Below are 17,330 nucleotides of genomic sequence, written 5' to 3'. Positions count from 1 at the left end.
GCCCGGTGCCAAGGGGTCCTCCCTCAGATTGCTCACGTCGGCACCTCTCCCGGGTTCCGCCCGACTCCTGTTTCAGTACCCCTCTCCGACGTACCCTCCTTCCCCCTAAGGTGTTCTGTGTATAGCCCCCAGAAGTTCTTTGGACGACTGCACGGCGGGAGCAACTCGCTAAATACCTCGGTTTGCGTACAGCAATATAGCACATCTCGGGCCCACTGCGCAACTGTCGGCACTGGTCCCCTCATCCAGCATTGTGCCACCCTTCTCTTTGCTATCAGCAGCCCCATGTCCACCATTTTTCGTATGGCTCTGGGCAGCTTCTTGGAGTATCCCAACAGAGCCACCGCCGGATCCGGCTCAAACTCTAGACCCAGCAGTCCTCCCAATTTGTGGAAAATCGTCCGCCAGAACTCGAAGACCCCCGGACAGTACCACGCCAAATGAATAAAGTCTGCCGTGGTATAACTGCACCTCTCGCACCTAGCATCCTCTCGCAGTCCGTATCTGTATAATCTTTCCAGCGTATAATATACTATATTTATGTACTTGAAATGAAGTAATCTGTGCCGGCCGTGCAACGATATCCTACGTGTGCCAGCACAGCAATACAACCACATGGCATCATCTATCGCTATACCCAGGTCGTGTTGCCAGGCCAGCCTTGCCTTGGGATACTGCTGTATACGCTGTTCCATCGCTATTTTGTAAAGTCTGGATATTAGTCTGCGAGGGCATTTATGTTTAATAATATATGTTAGTTCCGGCACCTCCGGGGGTTCAGCCATATCATCCCCCAATTGGTGCGGCCACGCCCCCTCACCCTATGAAATTGGAAACGCTGCAGCTGCGTGGGGGTCCCGCCCCCGCAGCCACCTCATCCCACGTTATCACGGTGCCATCCACGAATAGGTCTCCCAACGTATGTAAACCGAGCTCCTGAAGAGCGCGCACAACTCCCTTGTCCCTGCATGGAGGTAGCCATCGCGCCCATTCAACCGGCACTGCCTGGGAATATAACAGAGCCCCAGCGTTGTGTCGCAGAATGCTGTCCCATGCGTGCCTAGTGGAATTAAGGGAGTCCAGATAACCTGTGAGGCGGTCGGGTGTTTCAAAGAGAATCGATGGGAGAGGGAGGGGGTCGGCAAACAATCTCTCCAGTGTGAGATACGGGACCGATTCCTCCCCATGGATCCAGCTGTGCGCCTGCGCTCCCTGCGCCACCCGGTAATATAACTCCATGTCTGGCGCCCCGAGTCCTCCCATGTGGTAAGGCAATGTGAGCACCCGCCAGCTGACTCGGGCCTGTTTACCCGCCCATGCCAGCTTCAACAGTGACTTATGGAGGCTATCAAAAAAGACCCGCGGTAACACCATAGGGATATTAGTGAACAGAAAAAGGAAGCGAGGGAGCACTACCATTTTCATAATCGATATCCTACCCACTAACGAGAGTGGGAGGCCGATCCAAATCTCCACATCGTCCTCCAGTTTATCTATGGCTCTGCCATAGTTTTCCCTCATCAGAATTTCAGGGTCGGTATGTAGCCTTATTCCCAGATATCTAACAGCGTCGTCCGACCATTGCAGCGGGTACTCCATCTCAAAAGGGGTCGTATATGGGGTAAGCGGAAAGGCTATGGACTTTCCAATTCACCTGCAGGCCAGAAAGGGCCCCGAAGTGCACCACTTCTCTCAGCACCGGAGCCAAGTTATTCTCTGGGTCCCGAACATACAGAAGGGTATCGTCCGCGTACGTGGACACCACTATTTTATAGGTGGGGAAGTTCACTCCCCTAAGGCTGTGATATTCTCGTAAGGCGCAAGCTAACGGTTCCGCCACCAGGGCGTAAAGTATCGGCGACAGTGGGCAGCCCTGCCTCGTTCCCCTGGAGATGTGGCTAGCGTCCGTAACCCGATCCCCCAGCCGGATCCTCGCACTAGGTGCCGTATACAATACCCCCATCATTTGCAGGAACACCGGGCCCAAACCAATTTTAGTTAAAACCTGACGCATAAAAGGCCATTCTACTGAGTCAAACGCTTTCTCCATATCGAGAAAAACCGCAAGTACTTTTGTGTCCTGTCGGACGTGCTGCATGGTGCCAAAAACCGTTCTCAAGTTGTATGTTAGATTTCTGCCAGGCATGAACCCCGCCTGCTCCGGAGCCACCAGCTCCGGTGTCAGTAGTGCAAGGCGCGTAGCCAATATTTTCGCAAATAGCTTAGTACCATCTGCAGCCTTTTAATCACATACTTAGGAGATCCTAGGTAAAGAGAATTCCCATAGTCCAGTCGAGAGACTACGAGGGCCTGTAGGACTGTTTTCCTTAGCTGCTCTGGGATAAGATCCAGTATCTTTCTGAGCATTCTTAGAAGCCCGAAATAAGGGCCAGCCAGTTTAATAGCCTCTTGATTCATTGCAAGGGAACTATCTAACCAGATCCCTAGGTTTTTTACGACTGGTCTGGGAGTAGGTGGATTTCCCAAGCATGAAGGCCAGTTATTCAGTGGCCTGGGATGGGCATATTCCCCAGAATCATGAGTTCAGTCTTTTCTCCGTTCAATTTAAGGTAATTGTTTGACATCCAGTGGTATAACTTGGTCAAACATGGACCCAATTGAAGATTGTCTTGGTTGGGAGTGCTTGGCATAGAGCCGATCAGCTGCATGTCATCGACATACGACACACATGAAATGCCGAACTCCTGCGTTATAGAGGCTAGTTGTCTTACATAAGTATTAAATCAGGTGGGGCTAAGGGAAGAGCCCTGTGGCACTCCGAATTTTATGGGCTGGGGGTCTGAGAGACAGTCCTTTTCCATAACTTGGAGGGATCGGTCAGCCAGGTAAGAGCCGAGCCAATCCAAAGCTTTGTCCCTGATACCGATCTCCCTCTTTCAGAATGGCATGATTGACGATATCAAAGGCCGTACTGAGATCCAGAAGGACGATGGCTGCAGCTCCTCTGTTATGCAATAAGGCTTTTAATTCCTCAGTGACTGCCAGAAGATCTGTCTCCGTGCCATGGAGGGCGCGGAAACCTATCTGTGTTGAATGGAGTAATTTATTCTCTTCAATGAAGTTAACTAAAATATGGTTTACATGCTTTTCCAACATTTTGCTAAGAAGGGGAAGAAGCGAGATAGGTCGCAAATTGCTGAAAGTTTCAGGATCCAGATGGGGCTTTTTGAGGATAGGTCTTGTCACAGCATGCTTCCACAATTGTGGGACCGAGCCAGACTCTGGAGATTTATTGAGGTTTCTCCTTAGTATAGGGAGTATTGTCTCCATCACCTTGAGCAGGGCGTGCAGGGGTGCTGAGTCGAGCGGGGAGCCTGATTTCGTAGACTTGATTAGTTTGAGGATAGCCTCATCCTCTAGTGGAGGGAATTGTGAGAGACTTGGGGCTGATGCCGGTTCACAGGCTATGTATACCTCTCCTGCATTGGCTGAGGGGGCTTCTGGAAGAGACTATAGATATCTAACACTTTCTTGTGAAAGAAGGAGGCTATTTCAGTGCATCGATCTTTGGTGGGCTTTATGGATTCATTAGCATCCCGGGGTGAGGTCAGGGTTTTAACTATTCTAAAGAGTTCCTTAGGGGAGTTCATAGACTGGGTGATTTTTTTCCTTAAGGAAATCTGCTTGCACTGTTTCTAGGTCTTTGTGGTAGGATCGGATGGCGGTTTTATATTTATCTTTTAGTACTTGATCGTACTCCTTTCTCCAGTCCCTTTCTAGTCTTGCATTGCTTCTTTAGTGTAAGCAGGAGATTATTGTACCATGGGGTGTTGCTAGGCTGGGTGTTTTGGTTAGACCTCTTTTTTTAGAGGAGTACAAGACTCCAGCGACTGGCCAATCCAGTTTTCCCATTGCTGGTAGTCCTCCTCTATATTGCCCTCCACCAGTGGCATTGATTTCCTCAAGATGATTCGAATGAGCTGAGGGACTGTTGGTGGATCCAGTGGCTGGGACCTGGATGGGATCTTCTTACTAAGGAATAAACTACAACTCCTACCTACAACCTGTCTTGAGTGATCCTTTCTGCTGTTACCAGGATCTCACAGATGTTCTGCTCCATATTTAGTCCAAAGGTCCTGCAGAAGCTGAGAAACTGATTATGCATCATTTAGAAATGTCTCTGCCCCATACAATCATCTTATCTTTATGTATGTGGTCTAGTCCTTTCTTCAGGAAAGTACCATTTATGACTTTTGTTAGAGCTCCATTTAACTGAATGCATTCATGGGTTAAAGTAAATCTGTGCTTGATACTTAGTCTGTGAAGGTCAGTAATAGAAATGTATGTTCAATATTAACATATTAAGTTATTTGTAATTAGTCAACTTGTGAATAACTTTTTAAAAATGTTAATTTTTCTGTGAACATAAACTTTATTGTCACATTGTAATCTGTTTGTGTTTCACCCCCCAGGATGCGAAGACCGTTTTGAGCAGGTACGATTTCCTTTTTTGACGGCTCACCATATAAAAAAATTAAAGAGTCATTAAAATTTCTTTTATCACACTGCAGTCTTCTTCATGTTTTTGTCCCTTGTGTGACCTCATTTTTCAATAGCTCTAGTTGGGTGTGAGGAGCATAGAAACAAGCGATTCTATGGGGAGATGTAGGATCATATTTTTTCTTTATATTTTCTTTGTTTTTTATAATTTTGCCCTGCTGTATAGTTTTTTTTATGGTCTTTGCCATCTTCTTATTCATATTCTTTTTTCCTTGTATTTCCCCTTAATTCGTTTACTTTTCATTTTATAATGTTCCTTTATTTTTTCATAGTTTTCTTTTTCCTTTAATTTCATGCACTAATTTCCATTCTCTTAAAGTGGCCTATATCTTACTTTTCTGCTTATTGTGTATATTGTCTTTTTTTATTTTTACTTTTGTTTATTTTGCCCTTCCATTATACTCCCCTCTTTTTCTTCGGTTCTAGTCTTTCTTTTGCCTTTGTTTTTTATTTAACTGTTTCTTCTGTTTTTCTCTTATCTACAGTAAGATCCCCTTCATGGATAAAGTTTTTTATCTTAATTTGCGTATTTTATGTTATAAAGCAGTGTGCTAGTATTCATTGTATGGCTTACTGGGTTGAATGATTGCTGCTGAACCATGCAGGATTCTAAAGATGTGCAGACTCTGGCTTTCCTCCTTCTGGTACTGAGCAATTAAATGATGTTGAAATAGTTTATAATTCTAATTTTTACAGCACCTAGAAAAAGTGGAAGCGTAATATGATGTGCTATATAATGACAAGTTATTTACAATAATATTAGTTTTCTAACATACTTTTTCTCAACTGTTTTACTTTCAGTGCATTGGTATATAATTTAGTCACATTTACATAATATTATTATATAACTCAGTAACCTAGTTAGTGTGTACAATACAAGTGACAGTTTGATTTTCCTCATCGTATACATTCCATGTCCCATTCTCATCTTTGTTATGTAATGTAACGTGGATTGGTCGAGCGAGAAGTTGTTGCCCGTGTGGGTATCCAGGCTCTGAGTAGGTGCCGGCTGTGCAAGATGGTTCAGTTAAAAAGCTAAGTTTCCAGTTTCTTGTGAAACTCTGTAAGAGACGTGGATAACCTAATATGCTGAGCGAGGTCATTTCAGCATTTGGCTGCCAAGCAAGAGAACGCACTGCTGATACTAAGGTGTGTGTGAGGGCGAGTGATGCTGAGTGGAGGGTCCTGGTTGGTTGGTTGGTTTAAGTGTAGTCTGTGGTTGAGATAGGTGGGACACAGGTTGTGTAGTGCCTTGTAGGCATGGGTGAGCATCTTGAACTTGCTGCATTTCAAGACTGGGAACCAGTTAATTTGTCGGAGGTGAGGTGTGATGTGCGTGAGGCGAGTAAGGTTGAGTACTAGTCTGGCAGCAGCGTTTTGGATGGTTTTCAGCTTGTGCAGCAGGTTTGCGGAGATGCTGTTGTAGAGGGCATTGCCGTAGTCCAGTCTGCTTGTTAGAAGAGCCTGGGTGACAGTCTTTCTGCTGTCAGAAGGGAGCCATGTGATTCTTTTTTAGAGTATGCGGAGTTTGTGAAAGCCTGCCGAGGTGATGGATCTGGTGTCCAAGATGATGCCTGGGTTTCTAGCGTGGGTGTGGGGGTGGGGCCTAGTTCTCTGGCTACATCTCATGTCTTCGTTTGACACTATAGGTTCCCAGTCAAACACCTCCCTTTGGGAGATCCCTCTGTTTATTCCATTGGCCTAGTTGAACTTCTTCTCCATTACTTTGCAATCAGAGGTCATATAATCCTTATTTATCCCATCATCACCACCAATACCCCACTTATCTTGCAGAGGAGGTCATTATATATGGGGGTTCTCGGCACAACCACAGCAGGACACCATCAGACTGCAGATTAAGAAGTGTAAAAAAAACACAAGGCAGAAAGCCGTTTCCATATATGCACCCAGTATCTGGGACAACCTATCTATGCTCCTATTCCTCATTGACAATATTCTGGTCTTTGACCAAGTACATCGCTCCCCTGCCTATTGGCTTTGATCGTGCTATAGAAATACCATAAACATACATACATACATCTTTATAGCCCATCCTTGTACGTAGGAGCGTTTGACAGGGGTGCGTGCTAGTGCCTTCCTTATTTTCTCGTTTCATTTACGGGGTTGTTGACCATCTTAACACCTGGAAAATTGACAGCCCGAAGTTGAGCGGACTCCATATCTCTGCGCTCCTCTTCCCAGACGATACTGTTCTCATTTCTAGGATCACGTCCAGCTTACAAAATCTCCTATCTAAATTTGAGGATTTCTACCTATCTGGGGGCTTGAAATTAACTTGCAAAAGACTACATTATTAGTTTTCAGATCCCATAAGAATCTCAAGTATAAATTCACTTTAGGCACTACCGCACTACAGACGGTACAAACGTTCATCTTTCTTGGGGTTGGAATCACTAACTTCCTCTCGTGGTCCCCCCAGATCCTCAAAGTAGTTTGATCATCCCTCATACTTCTGCTGGCATCTTGAAAATGCATAAATCCTCCAAATTTCAGACACTTTCTCCTGCCTTGAACGTTTATAGGACCAAAGCTCAATCAGCAGCTCTCTATGGAGCTGAATTATGGGATCTGCCAACCTTAACTTGTTAAAGGTCAAGGAGAGGAAGTTAAATTACTGCTCAAATGACCCAGTCTGCACCGTCCATACGCATAATTATTGATACTCTCAATAAAAGTATTGAACATCCTGCATACTACCCATAAAAGTATTCAACATCCTGCATACTACCCACACAAGTATTGAACATCTTGCTGCCCTTAAACTGCTTCTACTCTGGGTCAGGCTCTGGTCCCATTGGAAATTGAATGTATATAGAAGGGATCTTCTAGAAGTCATGAATCTCGAAACAGGGAATAAGATGATGGGGTTCTTGCACCTTAATGAATAGTTTGCGAAGTTTGGTCCCATTCAATTTACACCTCCCCTGAGTCTATTAATTCAAATTCAAACGTACTTTTAGTTAAAACTGGCTGGGATTTTACAATAGTCCAGTGGCACTACTCTACTAATCTGGGATCTATTTCTTCCCAATTCCCATAAACCATTTCCGAAATTTGAGGCTTTCCTTGACGAGATTGCCCCTCCCCTTGCTAAAATTCTTTATATTAAATTACATTTGGGCATCCTACCTCTAAAAGCCTTTCCCAAGAAATGGCCTCTAGGCTGTCCTTCCTCGGCTGAGTGCAAACTATGTGAGTAGAAATCTGAGGCCATTGACCATTTCCCCTTTTTCTGTCCTTACTATGCCGGCTCTAGACACAAATGGATTCATACTTTGTGTCTCAGTCTGGGCCTAGACAGATTCCGGACTGCCAAGAGAATCATCACCCCCTGATTCCTCTGGGATTCTAGTGTTTATTATTAGTAGATACTTGCTTGCTTCTTGATGTATATGCTTTAAACTTTCTCCAACTCGGATCTAGAACCCCTTTTGGGAACCCTGATGCAGCACGATCACATTTTATAATGCACTTAATTAAATTGTTAATTGTTGTACTCATTTAATCCACTTTCTATGTCATTTTAAGTGTATTTTGGTTGATTTAGTTAGGATAGCCTTTATTTTATTTCTGTCACTTATTACAGGAGCCGGAGGTGCGGTGTGATGGGCGTTCATTATAGAAGTCTAATTCGAGCAATGAATCCCCTTTGAGATTTCCAAGCATTATCACTATGCACTTTGACTGTTTCCTGCTTCTGCCTATTCATTGCACTTTGTGTGCTCAACCTTCTCATATTTTATTGCTACTTTATTATGTGACTTTTATGCTGTGCATTTTTATCTGCTGTGAAGAGTATGTGTTATGTTCTGTATTTGTCCTTTTATGGCCTTTGGCTCAAAATGTTTTCTACTATATACATTTTTTTTTTGTGGCTTGGTGTTCCAGTCTTCATTTTTCTCTGAGTAAATACTCCCTACTCACTGCATAGCTCCTTTTTTTTAAATTAATATTTCTTTATATTTTACTGGCTCAATGCATACATTTTCTCCTACCCTTACCGTCTGAGCAGATGGGAATTTCATAGCATCTCTGTTGGTCTGTTTCCAAGGTATAAAAATATGAAAGCTCAGCAAACTGATGGTGATACCTTAACGGAGAAGAAAGAGGAGTCAGGCGAAGAGAAAGAGGAAGAGGAAGAGCAGGAGGAGGAGGAAGAGGTGGACCTACAGATGAAGATAATTGAATCATTGGGTGAGAAACCACAAACTTGTCGTTAGTGTTAACTATGAAAATGTCCAGTAAACTTTGAATCTCCATATTTGTCATCTCACCCATATATTTAGTTAGCAAATGTGTTGTTAGATGGGGCAGATGTATCAAAGAATGGTTTTGCGATTCTCAAATAGAGATTTTTTGAGAATCGCTATTTGGGAATCGCAAATCGAGATCTAAATAAAAATTGGCAAATATTTTGCGATTCCTTAGCATTCCTTAAATGCGACTCGCAAATTATGGGTCACAATTAAGGAATCCCTTCCCATTCATTGCTATGGGCCAAGAGGCCCAAATGAATGAATGGGAATTGCATGCGCAATTTGCCAGTACCCAATGTGCACTCGCAAATTGTGCATGCAATTTCAAGGGTGCAAGGATTCCAAAAGGACACCCTGTTGCACCTCGGAAATGTGCATGTGTGCATATGTGGAGCACATACATGCCTTACCGGTATGTATGTGCGCCACATGGCACTTTGAAAAATGCAAAAAAGTTCCTTTTTTCAAAGAAATCGCAATTTACCACCAACCTGAAGTTGGTGGTAATTTGCGATTTCTTAAGCCAAAATCTCACAACTTGGGTGCTGCCTACATTGCATTTAAGGAATCACAATTTGCCATTCCTTAAATGCATTAGCAAAACAGAGAATCGCAAATTTTGCGATTCCCTATTTTGTGAGGGCCTTTTGGGATGACACATCCCAAAAGGCTTTTTCCCGTTCGCAAACGGGCCGATTCTGAGAATCGGCCTGTCTGCGAACTGGAAAAGGGCTTGATACATATGCCCCATGGACACTTAAATCCCAACCTACGAAAGACCTTAAATGCTGATAATAAAATGAATGCAGTAATTAAAGATGACTTTATAAAACATGCAGGCATTTTTGAATATTTGTAAAATACCTGTTTATTTATCTATCCACTGTTCTGAACTTCAGAGTACCAGCATCGTAAGGAAAAGCGGCAGAGTGGGCGTGCTGTGATTTGACTTGCGACCTTTTGAGCACAGATAGTTCAGTGACTGACTTAACTCTCTCTGCTGTCATCTTACGGCAAAACATAGTTGATTGACAGGAATCTATAATAAAAATTAATATTAGTCATAGAAAGGATGCATAATTCTCCCAATACCATAGTAGGGGTTTCTTGAGTAGGACTTCGGGGCTCCGCCACCTCACATAATTTGCAACCCCATTATCGTTTTTTAGGTTTTGTGTGAGTTATATTGTATTTAATATATCTTAAAAGCGGCTTCTCTTATCAGTTGACAAGGCAAAAGTACTCATCCAAATCCGCTTTAGTGTATGAAAATGTTTTTCTTACATTAAGGCTACACAGCACGTACTATTTACGGATACTTATCTTCCCTGGCTGCACTCATTTATGATACTTACCTTCTACTAAAGCTATTCACACGGTTTAAGCCTCATCCACTGTCCAGACTTCAGGGACTGTTAAACCATAGGATACGATCTCTTCCTAGGGAAAACGCAGACAGCTTGTAACAGTATGCGGGAATGCTTGCTTTTTTATTAAGTTTTGAACATTTGTGGCATTTCCTATTCATGCATCAGTATCTTTCTTTGCACTTAGTAGCATTATCGGATCGATTTTACTACTATACAGGCAGTCACAATTGCAGTTAAAAAGGTCTTGATCTGAATGGTGGACCAGGTGCAGTGACACCGGAGCCAAAAGTTGTCATAACATCACTAAACACCAGATATTGCTATCTTTTACTTCTAAACAAGCAATCATAAGTGCAGTTATCCAGCAGGCCCTAGGGCCATGATTTCAATAGTGCAGCAAGTGCAGTGGCACTTGGGTCAGAAGCTCTAGGCACCCCACTAAACACTGATTATTGTTATATTTTATCACTAAACAGGCAGTCACAAGTGCAGATATCTTGCAGGCGACAAGGTCGTTATTTGAATGGTGCAGCAGGTGCAGGGCCACGGGGCCCAAAAGTTGTCAGAACTCATCTAAACACCTAGTATTTCTATATTTCACAACTAAAGAGGCAGTTATCTAGCAAGCACTAGGTTCATGATTTCAATTGTGTAGCACCTGTAGAGGCACCGGGACCAAAAGCTCCAGGCAGGCTACTAAACACCGATTATTACTATATTTTACCACTAAACAGGCAGTCACAAATGCAGTTATCTTGCAGAAGACAAGGTCATTATTTGAATGGTGCAGCAGCTTCAGTGGTCAGTGGAACACCTCCAAACACCTAATATTGCCATATTTTACTACATAAAGGCAGTCACAATTGCAGATACCTTGCAGTTAAAAGGACCTTGATTTGGATGGCATTGGCACCAGGGCCAAAAGTTCTAAGTGCCCGACTAAACACAGAATATTGCTAAATTTTACTACTAAACGGGCAGTCACAAGTGCAGTTATCTTGCAGGCTCCAGGGTCATGATTTCAATGGTGTTGCAGGTGCAGTGACGCTGGGGCCCAAAGTCTCTAGGAACCCCTCAAAACACCAAATATTACCATAATTAAATACTAAATAGGCAGTCACAAGTGCAGTTACCTTACAAACAGTAGAGTCAAAATTTGAATGGTTCAGCAGGTGCAGTGACACCAGGGCCAAAGGTTGTCATAACTCCTCTAAACAGCAAATATTGCTATATTTTACTACTAAACAGGCAAATAAATGCAGTCTTGCAGGCACTAGGACCATGAGTTGAATGTGCAGCAGGTGCAGTGGCAGAGAGCCCAAATGTTATCAGAACTCCTCTAAACACATAATACTGCTATTTCATCAATCTATTATTTCCGTCTTTCATTTAATGTTTCAAAATATCGCTATTACTTACCTGCACTATGCCACTTTTGTACATAAACAAGTCATAACCGTTGAACAGACTTTTTGTAACATATATTGTACAACGACTCAGCAAGCTAAAACTTACGACAAAAAACAGCTTATAATTAATCATATAGGCAAAATCTAGTGCATTTACCAATGCTTGTTTTGTGAATGTGACTGACAGCATATGAAATGTAATGATGAATGTCTTTCGGCCTGAGCCTCGCTTGTAGTAAAGGTTGAGCAGCCAGGCACACTCTTGAGGTACAGGAGAGATGCAATGACGTTGGGCTTATATTTTGCAGCCGTTCACATCAGTGGGTGGTGCTGGGAAGCATCAATGCAGCACCTAGATGTATCCTCGGGCGTTGCAGAGAGACGCCCTGCATGTGGCTTTGTCACTCAGCTCAGATTGGGCTTATATTATGCAGCCCTTCACATCAGTGGGTGGTGCAGGGAAGCAGCAACGCAGCACCTAGATGTATCCTCGGGCGTTGCAGAGAGAAGCCCTGCGTGTGGCTTTATGTCACTCAGCTCAGATTGGGCTTATATTATGCAGCCCTTCACATCAGTGGGTGGTGCAAGGGAAGAAGCATCAATGCAGCACCTAGATGTATCCTCGGGCGTTGCAGAGAGAAGCCCTGCTTGTGGCTTTATGTCACTCAGCTCAGATTGGGCTAATATTATGCAGCCCTTCACGTCAGTGGGTGGTGCAGGGAAGCAAGCAGCAATACAGAACCTAGATGTATCCTCAGGCGTTGCAGAGAGAAGCCCTGCGTGTGGCTTTATGTCACTCAGCTCAGATTGGGCTTATATTATGCAGCCCTTCACATCAGTGGGTGGTGCAGGGGAGGAAGCAGCAATGCAGCACCTAGATGTATCCTCGGGCGTTGCAGAGAGAAGCCCTGCATGTGGCTTTGTCACTCAGCTCAGATTGGGCTTATATTATGCAGCCCTTCACATCAGTGGGTGGTGCAGGGAAGCAGCAATGCAGCCCCTAGATGTATCCTAAGGCGTTGCAGAGAGAAGCCCTGCGTGTGGCTTTATGTCACTCAGCTCAGATTGGGCTTATATTGGGCAGCCCTTCACATCAGTGGATGGTGCAAGGGAGGAAGCAGCAATGCAGCACCTAGATGTATCCTCGGGCGTTGCAGAGAGAAGCCCTGCGTGTGGCTTTATGTCACTCAGCTCAGATTGGGCTTATATTGGGCAGCCCTTCACATCAGTGATTGGTGCAGGGGAGCAAGCAGCAATGCAGCACCTAGCTGTATCCTCAGGTGTTGCAGAGAGAAGCCCTGCGTGTGGCTTTATGTCACTCAGCTCAGATTGGGCTTATATTGGGCAGCCCTTCACATCAGTGGATGGTGCAGGGGAGGAAGCAGCAATGCAGCACCTAGGTGTATCCTCAGGCGTTGCAGAGAGAAGCCCTGCATGTGGATTTGTCACTCAGCTCAGATTGGGCTTATATTGGGCAGCCCTTCACATCAGTGGGTGGTACATAAAGCCCTGCGTGTGGCTTTTGTCACTCAGCTCAGATTGGGCTTATATTATGCAGCCCTTCACATAAGGGAGGAAGCAGCAATGCAGGACCTAGATGTATCCTTAGGCGTTGCAGAGAGAAGCCCTGCGTGTGGCTTTATGTCACTCCGCTCAGATTGGGCTTATATTATGCAGCCCTTCACATCAGTGGGTGGTGCAGGGAAGCAGCAATGCAGCACCTGGATGTATCCTCGGGCGTTGCAGAGAGAAGCCCTGCGTGTGGCTTTATGTCACTCAGCTCGGATTGGGCTTATATTATGCAGCCCTTCACATCAGTGGGTGGTGCAAGGGAGGAAGCAGCAATGCAGCACCTAGATGTAACCTCAGGCGTTGCAGAGAGAAGCCCTGCATGTGGCTTTGTCACTCAGCTCAGATTGGGCTTATATTATGCAGCCCTTCACATCAGTGGGTGGTGCAAGGGAGCAAACAGCAATGCAGCACCTAGATGTATCCTCGGGCGTTGCAGACAGAAGCCCTGCGTGTGGTTTTATGTCACTCAGCTCAGATTGGGCTTATATTATGCAGCCCTTCACATCAGTGGGTGGTGCAAGGGAGGAAGCAGCAATGCAGCACCTAGATGTATCCTCAGGCGTTGCAGAGAGAAGCCCTGCATCTGGCTTTGTCACTCAGCTCAGATTGGGCTTATATTATGCAGCCCTTCACATCAGTGGGTGGTGGAGGGGAGGAAGCAGCGATGCAGCACCTAGATGTATCCTCAGGCGTTGCAGAGAGAAGCCCTGCGTGTGGCTTTATGTCACTCAGCTCAGATTGGGCTTATATTATGCAGCCCTTCACATCAGTGAGTGGTGCAGGGGAGGAAGCAGCGATGCAGCACCTAGATGTATCCTCAGGCGTTGCAGAGAGAAGCCCTGCGTGTGGCTTTATGTCACTCAGCTCAGATTGGGCTTATATTATGCAGCCCTTCACATCAGTGGGTGGTGCAGGGGAGCAAGCAGCAATGCAGCACCTAGATGTATCCTCAGGCGTTGCAGAGAGAAGCCCTGCGTGTGGTTTTATGTCACTCAGCTCAGATTGGACTTATATTATGCAGCCCTTCACATCAGTGAGTGGTGCAGCGGAGCAAGCAGCAATGCAGCACCTAGATGTATCCTCAGGCGTTGCAGAGAGAAGCCCTGCGTGTGGCTTTATGTCACTCGGCTCAGATTGGGCTTATATTTGGCAGCCCTTCACATCAGTGGGTGGTGCAGGGGAGGAAGCAGCAATGCAGCACCTAGATGTATCCTCAGGCGTTGCAGAGAGAAGCCCTGCGTGTGGTTTTATGTCACTCAGCTCAGATTGGGCTTATATTATGCAGCCCTTCACATCAGTGAGTGGTGCAGCGGAGCAAGCAGCAATGCAGCACCTAGATGTATCCTCAGGCGTTGCAGAGAGAAGCCCTGCGTGTGGCTTTATGTCACTCGGCTCAGATTGGGCTTATATTTGGCAGCCCTTCACATCAGTGGGTGGTGCAGGGGAGGAAGCAGCAATGCAGCACCTAGATGTATCCTCGGGCGTTGCAGAGAGAAGCCCTGCGTGTGGCTTTTTGTCACTCAGCTCAGATTGGGTTTATATTATGCAGCCCTTCACATCAGTGGGTGGTGCAAGGGAGGAAGCAGCAATGCAGCACCTAGATGTATCCTCGGGCATTGCAGAGAGAAGCCCTGCGTGTGGCTTTATGTCACTCAGCTCAGATTGGGCTTATATTATGCCGCCCTTCACATCAGTGGGTGGTGCTGGGAAGCAGCAATGCAGCACCTAGATGTATCCTCGGGCGTTGCAGAGAGAAGCCCTGCGTGTGGCTTTATGTCACTCAGCTCAGATTGGGCTTATATTATGCAGCCCTTCACATCAGTGGGTGGTGCAGGGGAGCAAGCAGCAATGCAGCCCCTAGATGTATCCTCGGGCGTTGCAGAGAGAAGCCCTGCGTGTGGCTTTGTCACTGTTAGACGGCGACCTCAGAGGAGCCCGGAAAGGGGGTCCTGACTACCCTGAGACCCACCCTCAAGTATCGTAGCCGGGCACTGGCGGGAGACTCCTCAGGAGGAGAAGTCTCGTATCGAGGATCGTACTTCGGGCACCACACGACACAGAAACACCACACCGTGCGTTCTCAGGAACCAATCTTTATCAAACAGGTTAGCACTGCAAATATGTACAAGGAGAGCGCGGGCTCAATAAGTCGCGGAAGGGATAGGGGGTAGCGGGACAGTCTTTGGCACAAAGGTTCAAGGTAAGGATGTACCCGGCGCACAGCTCACAATCCTCGAGCTGGGGGGTAGGCTGGTTGTCGTGGGGTCCGGCGGGACCAGTGGAGTCTGTGGAAGCCGCGAGTCACTCAGCGGGCTCAGGTACAAGTTCGGAGGTCTTACGATCTTCAGGGAGCCGCGAGTCACTCAGCAGGCTCAAGTACAAGTTCGGAGGTCTTACGATCTTCAGGGAGCCGCGAGTCACTCAGCAGGGCTCAGGTACAGTTCGGAGGTCTTACGATCTTCAGGGAGCCGCGAGTCACTCAGCAGGGCTCAGGTACAGTTCGGAGGTCTTACGATCTTCAGGGAGCCGCGAGTCACTCAGCAGGGCTCAGGTACAGTTCGGAGGTCTTACGATCTTCAGGGAGCCGCGAGTCACTCAGCAGGGCTCAGGTGGTTCTAAGTTCCAGGAGCCGCGACCGCGTCAGCAGGCTCTCGTTGTTCCAGCGTCGAATCTGCCGGACTGTCCCAGAGCACCCCTTGTTATAGGTCGACCCCTCTTTGATGTCCGGAGTCTGTGCAGGCAGGGGTCTTGTCACCTGGGGGTCGCTTGTCGGGGTTTCCTGCCATTGTCTTTTGATCCTTTCAGGGCCGGGTCGGGAGGAGTCCCAGACACCCAGCAGGCGTGGAGCCAGCCTTCAGGGAGGCCGGAGGGCCGATCGAAACCCATCGTCCCAGGGGAGTTCAGAGGTGCGATAGAAACTGCTCCTCCCTCTCTCAACCCCTGGAAGCGTGATGTCCTCCAGCCGGAGTGGCGCCTCTAGGCCCGGGTCGCGCTGGGGCCGGGCGGCCATCTTGGTGCATGAAGTGGGCACGCGGGCCCGGGGTGGCCGAAAGGAGAGAGGCCATGGACGAGGATGTCCGGGTCGAGTGCGTGTGTTCTGGTGGAAAGGCTTGGTGGGGCCGGGGGATTTGGGCTGCCGGCACCAGGTTAGGTGGTGTGGGGACCAGTAGAGCCATGTTATGAGGCCGGGTCCAACACGCGTCCCCCCCAGCTGAAAGCCAGAGAGAACTGCCCATCATCTTGGGGGGTTCTCTTCGCTGAGGCGGAAGAACCGGGAGAGGCCATCGGCGTTGGCGTGGTCCGTCCCAGGGCGGTGTTCCACGGTGAAATCCATCCCCTGAAGGGAGATTGACCACCGCAGTAGCTTGGGGTTTTCTCCCCGCATCTGCATGAGCCATCGCAAGGGCCGATGGTCGGTTTGGACTTTGAAATGTGTGCCGAACAGGTAAGGGCGTAGTTTCTTGAGTGCCCAGACCACGGCAAAGGCTTCGCGCTCAATGGTACTCCATCGCTGTTCTCTGGGCAACAGCCGCCGACTGAGGAAGGCGACAGGCTGGTCCAGGCCTTGGTCATTCATCTGGGACAGGACGGCCCCAATGCCATGCTCGGAGGCATCGGTCTGGACTACAAACTCCTTGGAGTAGTCGGGAGCCTGGAGGACGGGGGCCGTGCACATGGCCTTCTTTAGGGCATCGAACGCCTCCTGGCAGGCGGTTGTCCACTGAACCTTTTTTGGCTGTTTTTTGGATGTGAGTTCTGTGAGGGGGCCGACAAGGCTGCCATACCCCTTGATGAATCTGCGGTAGTAGCCAGTGAGGCCCAGAAAGGCTCGGACCTCCGTTTGGGTGGTGGGGGGTTCCCAGGCCATGATGGCGTCGATCTTTGGTTGTAGAGGGGCGACCTGGCCACTCCCGACCTGGTGCCCCAGGTAGACTACTGATCCTTGCCTAATTTGGCACTTGCTGGCTTTTACTGTCAGGCCTGCCTGGCGCAGGGCGGTTAGCACCCTCCGGAGGTGCTGGAGGTGCTCACTCCATCCGGAACTGAAAACGGCGATGTCGTCCAGATAGGCCGCGCTGAACTGTTCTAGCCCGGCCAGGACTCTATTCACCAGTCGCTGGAAGGTGGCCGGGGCATTTTTCATTCCGAAGGGCATTACGCGGAAGCGGTAATGCCCATCT

At 47.2% G+C, this 17,330-nt stretch overlaps 1 protein-coding gene across 1 annotated transcript in view; it reads left to right on the top strand.

The window, feature by feature from the left end:
- The window catches only part of LOC146830524 (E3 ubiquitin-protein ligase TRIM39-like), a 165,880-nt gene that overhangs the window by 86,309 nt on the left and 62,241 nt on the right, over positions 1-17,330 (top strand). Inside the window, exons 4-5 of the mRNA XM_085604727.1 lie at positions 4,434-4,456; positions 8,594-8,736. Of these exons, the coding sequence (XP_085460853.1) occupies positions 4,434-4,456; positions 8,594-8,736 (166 nt within the window). The remainder of the gene's footprint in view (positions 1-4,433; positions 4,457-8,593; positions 8,737-17,330) is intronic.

The sequence above is a fragment of the Triturus cristatus genome, chromosome 5_1, assembly GCF_964204655.1.
Source record: "Triturus cristatus chromosome 5_1, aTriCri1.1, whole genome shotgun sequence".
Taxonomy (NCBI): Eukaryota; Metazoa; Chordata; class Amphibia; order Caudata; family Salamandridae; genus Triturus; species Triturus cristatus.
This window is presented reverse-complemented; position numbering and strand designations above follow the sequence as displayed.